The sequence below is a fragment of the Nanorana parkeri genome, unplaced genomic scaffold, assembly GCF_000935625.1.
Source record: "Nanorana parkeri isolate BGI_ZX_2015 unplaced genomic scaffold, ASM93562v1 scaffold1018, whole genome shotgun sequence".
In the NCBI taxonomy this organism is placed as follows: Eukaryota; Metazoa; Chordata; class Amphibia; order Anura; family Dicroglossidae; genus Nanorana; species Nanorana parkeri.
The window spans coordinates 216349-222764 of NW_017307286.1; the positions used below are offsets into that span (position 1 = coordinate 216349).

General features: G+C 43.5%; 1 protein-coding gene across 1 annotated transcript in view; it reads right to left on the reverse strand.

Moving 5' to 3' along the window:
* The window catches only part of GTF2H5 (general transcription factor IIH subunit 5), a 7861-nt gene extending 5293 nt beyond the window's left edge, over nt 1-2568 (reverse strand). The window contains exon 1 of the mRNA XM_018567191.1: nt 2413-2568. Within this exon, the coding sequence (XP_018422693.1) occupies nt 2413-2447 (35 nt within the window). The 5' untranslated portion in view covers nt 2448-2568. The remainder of the gene's footprint in view (nt 1-2412) is intronic.
* Between the last annotated feature and the right edge of the window lie 3848 nt (nt 2569-6416).

Here is a 6416-nt window from a genome sequence, read left to right on the forward strand (position 1 = left end):
AACAACAATCTTTCCATAAGATTATATGTGAAGTAGAGATGCACCGAAATGACATTTTTAAAACCGGAACAAACCTTTTGAAATTTTAAAATATTTAATATTTATTTTTTTATTAATTTTTTTTATTTCTTTATATTTCATTTTTTAAAAATATTTGTATTTTTTTACTTTACTGTCTGGGGCTCTCGGGAAAATAGACCCCTGCTATTTCCCTTTTAAAATAGAAAAGGAGATTGAGGACACAGAGCCCTCAATCTCTTTTTCTGCAGCCCCTGCTATAAACAAACAGGAAACCTCTATATTGGGTGTTCCTGTTCATTCATAACTTGTGTGGAGACAGTATGATTAAGCACAGGTGGTGAAACGTGTGAGAGGTGTTGGCGCGGTGTGGGAGATTTCAAGGTGATGTACATGCTGATCATTATTCTTCTGGATTTGTCTTTGATATTTGCTTGGATTTATTTCAATACATTTTGGATAACACTTACTATGGCCTCTGTGCGGCTGATCTTTAGGAGACTGAGGAGATTATATGGTTACCATGTCCACAATCATGAATGAACAGGAAGTGATGTGGATCATTTCCCGTTCATTCATAATTGGGGACACAGTAAAACGCACTATGTTCTCAAATATTTACAAACTGATCACTGATTGCGGAGTGTTTGTACCCACTCTCTATCCTGACTCACTGTCACAGGAGTCTGAGTGAGCGGTGCGGGGAGGAGAGCGCAGTCTCCTGTGACAGCTGGCTCCTCCCCCTCACTGTCGGCCCAGCCTCCTGTGACAGCTGTCTCCACCCCTACACCGCTCTCCTGATCTGGCTGAGCTCTTCTGCCGCACCGCCCCGCTTAGCCTCCTGTGACAGCGCTCACAGCTGTCATCACCCCCCACACCGCTCTCCTGATCTTGTAACATGCCGGCCGCTCACATTGCTCTCCTCCCCTGCACCGCTCGACCTCCTGTGACAGTTTCCCTCCTCCCAGCTGAAAGCATGGCCGTTTTAGAGAGGACAAAGAGCAGCACCCAGCAGGGAGGAGAGAAACCAGACATGCACCGCAATTTCGGTGGAAAGACGGTACTTTCGGCATGTCGCCAAAAGTGCCATTTTTAGCCGATATGTTGTGGTAGGCGAAATTTCGATGCATCCCTAGTTTTAATAAAACCTGCAGATTTTAAAATATTGAAAATATGAAATTACAATAAAATGTGGAAGTTGATATGAGATTTTGAAGACAGTCTACTTCAATCTCAAGAATAAAGGGCTGAAACTGCCTTTGTAGTTTGACCCTTACAGTCATTTATGTGGTTAAATATGATCCATTTTTAATTATCGGACTAGTAGAGGGAAATAGACCATTAATAAAACTTAAAGCTGAACTCCAGGCAAACAGCTTAAAGGAGAACTATGAGGTGAGTGCTTTTCACTCACCTCATAGTTCTAGCCGACCTGTGACAATGAGACTGTCACAGGTCGGCTCAGTAGATCGGGAGGTGAGCGAACACATACCGGCGTTTGCTCACCTCTCGATCCTGTCACGGCTCTCTGCCGTGACAGGGGAGGGGCTGGATTCCCCCCTCCCCGATCCGCCAGCGCTGACTGGCGGAACGGACGGGGGAGGGGGCGGGTACAGCTGGCTCTGCATCTAGGTAGGCAGAGCGAGCTGTCAGTCACTCAGCTGGGCGGATCCAGACATAACTGTTGGGATACGCTTCAGCGTCTTAGTATACCGCGAGCAGCAGCTCGCGGTATACTGCGGCGGTATACTGAGCCTAGCGTGACGGGAGGACGCTAGTTTGTGTCCTCCCGTTACCCTAAGGAGAACTATGGGGAAAAGCCTTAACCCCATAGTTCTCCTTTAATACACAGTCAAAACAATGGCTGAATTCTAAGGTAACCATTGCCCAGACATTGCTTTTACCATCAGGTAGCCAAGCTGCCCTGGTTTGCCCCCGAGTTCAGCTCTGTTCTCTTCTATGCTATTTTGAAGGTGCTTGCCAAGGGAGAGAACAATCTGCTAAGCACTTCTTATTGCCACCCGTGAGAATCCTGCCATACAGATGTACTGCGTTATCAGCCAGATGATTTGCAATTCTGTTCAGCATTACCACACTACAGGATGGCTTCTAGTTGCTCTCACCGGTTAGTAAATTCCCAGTGCTAGAATGACTGTGCTATGCCAGCAGTAGACCCTGGCTGGCTCAGGGTACCAATTTTACCATTCCTAATCTGAGACCTGCTGTGCAGAAGTTGAAATCAAGGCAGATGCAAACACTTCTACTAGATTTACAATATCATAAATAATTTTAAGGAATACATAAATGGTGATATGCAACTGCCTGGAGTTGAGCTATAAAAACAGTACAAGAACAATAATTACAGGGATTGAATAGGAAATTAGCGGTACTTACCACTCCACAAGGACTCCTTTAAGTACATTCACCATTTTCACAGCCAATGAAGAGGTAGTACGTTAGGTTATGCTTTGCCTCACCTTTCAGAACTGTCCTGTCTTTGGCAACAAGATATGATTGCTAATGAAATGCAGATCTAAAACAAAAAGTAGTCCTCATCTTAGAAAAGGCTTGGTTTAGAGATTAAAGTCATAATGTTGCTAAAGCCTTTCCCGCTGACATTAAATACTGGAGATTTTTTCTTGAATTCTTAAAACTAAAGCCATCAGCCAGAAAACATTGCTATATTAACTGAACAATAGAAACTTAACTGTGCATGTTTCATGGATGGAAGAGTTACCTATTTGGGATGCAGTCTACATACAGTATATACTCAAACAAATACAATGAAATCCAAAAATGATTTTAGAATGTCAAGAGATGGACAGGTGGATCCACAGCGCTGCAGCACTAGAAAATGTGTCGGATGCTTAAGACTCAGCTGGTGGCTTTGCTCTGCAACTAGAACCAATCTTGTGAGGCACGGACAGTGAGAGAAGAATACTTTAAAAAAAAATTGTGACAGAGTAGCTTTGAATAAATCCAAATAGTCCAGCACTCTCCATACACCATGTCAGCATGAAGCATTGCATTAAAAAAAACGCATTTCTTAGCCATCCGGCGGATCTGTAGTTTCATTTTAACAAGTCCTCCAAAGACTGTTTAGTCTGTTAACAACTGGACCTGTGATCTCTGAGTTCCAGCTGCCTCTGCAGGGCTGTCTCTTTAGGGCTTGTTCACACCAAGCGCGTTCTAGGAGCAGAGCAGTTACAGACCGGATCAAAACTGCGTCCAATGTATTCCAATGGTATTTTGGGCTCTAGTTCACACCGCAGCATTCAGTTCCAGAGCATGTAAAAAAACTGCAGCAAGCCCTATTTTACCTGCTCTGGAACGCATGCAAACACTCTGGAACGCACTGAAAGCCCATTGTTTTTAAAAAAAAACCCGTCCCGGAACGCATCAATAACGCTGCAAAAGACGCAGTATAACACTCATGCAGATCTGGTCTGCATTTGGTGTGAACAAGCCCTTAGAAATACCAAAATGCTCTTTTATCAGGAAGAAGTTTTTTTTAATACAAAACAAAGAGTTAGAACTAAAACTGCAGTTACATTTTTTTTAACCAAAACCATTCTAGTCTCCCTACACACGGTTCATGTGACCAGTCACGTGGGCAAATTGTCCTTTCATTTACTGTCAACCAACTTGGTTCTGTTGCTGAAAGATGACAGCAGACAAACCTTCATCTTAGAGATATCTATCTATCTATCTCTCATCTGTTTTAGTAGCATAATCATTGGGTAGTGTTGCCATTCATGTCAGACAAAAGTGAGACCAGCTGCTCAATACCACCTAAATTTAGCTTTTGCTGGAACATATTGATTTATTAAACTGAAAACAGATTTCCTAAATTGATTACAGAAAGTCTGAAAAGAAAGCGTATTTCACCCGGAAGCCGTCTACAGTAAATAATACAATTGTGCAATGGTTCATTCACCCTGTGCCATGTAGAGGACACGTGGTGGTTACATTTCCAGACATATCTATAGGTCACATCACGAACACATGAAATATACACATTCATGTAATCCAAACTACACAGAGGTGATAATACGCTATTTGTACCACATTTGTTTTCTGATATTTTCTCACAATTTAATCCAGAACTGGCTTTAGGCAAACTATTTTAAAGTGGACCTTCACCCTTCCTACCTGTCTTTCTGTATCATCATCCCTACCCCCTCCTCCCTCAGAACTGGACTTTTGAAATTATCTTTTTCAGGTAAACCCTCCCCACTCTTCCATCTTTCCCATGAAGGCAAGAATGACGTTGCAGTTGTTTGCAGTCTTTTTGGGATACCCATGTCATGAATCCCAGGAGGCCTTGGGATACTCTACTGCACATGGGCCTAGCAGAAAATCACATTGCAGTTGTCCTCAGCCTCCATCAATACCCACGTCCTGCATCTCAGGAGGCCTGGGATACTCTACTGCACATGGGCCTAGCAGAAAATCACATTGCAGTTGTCCTCAGCCTCCAGCAATACCCGCGTCATGCATCGCAGGAGGCTTGGGATACTCTACTGCACATGGGCCTAGCAGAAAATCACATTGCAGTTGTTCTCAGCCTCCAGCAATACCCGCGTCATGCATCGCAGGAGGCCTGGGATACTCTATTATGCATTGCCATGGCATCTGGAGGCTGGCTTTCTCTACCTCGTTCTTGCAGCCAGCCCCAATGTTGTGTCGCGGCACATGTGCGTCATCAGAGCGATGGCTGCAATAACCAGGAAGATATCATAGAAGAAGATGGTGGAACAGGACCGGGTGTAAACATCAGAGTGCTGAAGCCCTACAGAACACCACTGGATGTATGTTTTTCATGGGTAACCCAGTGAAAAAGGTAAAAGGGGAATAATGGAGAAAGGGGAATTTTCTCTTCAAGAATTGAAGCTCAATTCCAGGACAAAAGTTTCTGCACACTCGCAATCGTCTGAACTTTTATGCAGAAATAAAATGAACAACCCTGCAGTGACAGTCCGCACTCTTCTAGGTACACATCGGGCGTAATGAACAACCCTGCAGTGACAGTCCGCACTCTTCTAGGTACACATCGGGCGTAATGAACAACCCTGCAGTGACAATCCACTCTTCTGTATACACTGGGGGGAATTTATCAAAACTGGAGCAGCTGTGCATGTCAACCAATCAGCTTCTATCTTTCATTTACAACCCTTAACTGAACAAACTGAAGAGAAGCCGATTGGTTGCCGTGGGCAACTGCTCCAGGTTCAATAAATTCCCCCCATGGGGCATAACAGAAGCCCTGTCTTATAGATGCTTACTGGGATGTGCCCGTCTGTCCCACTACACTGGATTGTCCAGTTCAGCTATACTTAGAAGCGTGAATATCCAAAACTACAGGAGCAGTCAACTTACATACTCTCCAATAGAAAGAAAACAGGAAAACAACTGACAAATGGAATCGGTTAGGAAACTAGAATTTTACATTTATACATTGTAAACAGATGAACGTTTCTAGTGTTTTCTAGTAGAACTTTGAAAGCCGGTTCTGACAGATACTTTTGAGTGCCATTTTTAGATCCGGTCCTCTCAGGTACAGAGAGCCAAGAGTTCTGAGAAATTTTCAGTAATCGATGACTGAACCATGAAAGCGAAGGTAGTCCCAAATCATAAGCTAATATAAAACGCACATTATTTTCCTGCAATTGAAGCGCCCCTAAAACGCAGGTCAGCAAAACCCCATTGACTTTAAAGATGAACTCTACAATAACTTCCATTACATAAGTACATAATAAAGGCTCATTCACACAGGCGTGCAAGGCTGTGATGAAACCTGCTCCTGAGAGGGATAGGTGTGGTGTGTAATTATGTGCAGCCGCCTGTACATCCGCATCGGAGATTGCGGCTGCACGCACTTGGACAAAGACAGTGTGCATCCATGTGTGGGCACCTAGACCTGTACGGACGTGCAGGTTCAGGTCGGCATGTAGTCACGTGTAGCCGGGTCCGCCAATAGGGATATACAAGTGGCTGCAAACAATTACACGCCGTTCCTGTCACTTGAAGGAGCAGGTCTGTACATGTGCTTGTACGCCGTGTGGATGTGCACGCCCATGTAAATGAGCCCTTAACCCCTTCATGACTGAGGCCCTTTTTTCATTTTTTGTACCCATGTTATATTCCACATTTTAGGCCTGAAAATGACTTAAAACCCCCCAACATTATATATTTTCTGAATGCCAAGACCCTATAGAATAAAATGGTGGTAGTTGCAAATTTTTATGTTGCGCAATATTAGCGCAACTCCTTATTAAACCCCAACATTTAGTGAAAAATGTAATTTAATGCCCCAAAACACAACAAAATACCAATTTTTTAAATGACATATAAAAGATGAGGTTACAACGAGTAAAACGATACCCAACATGCATAGG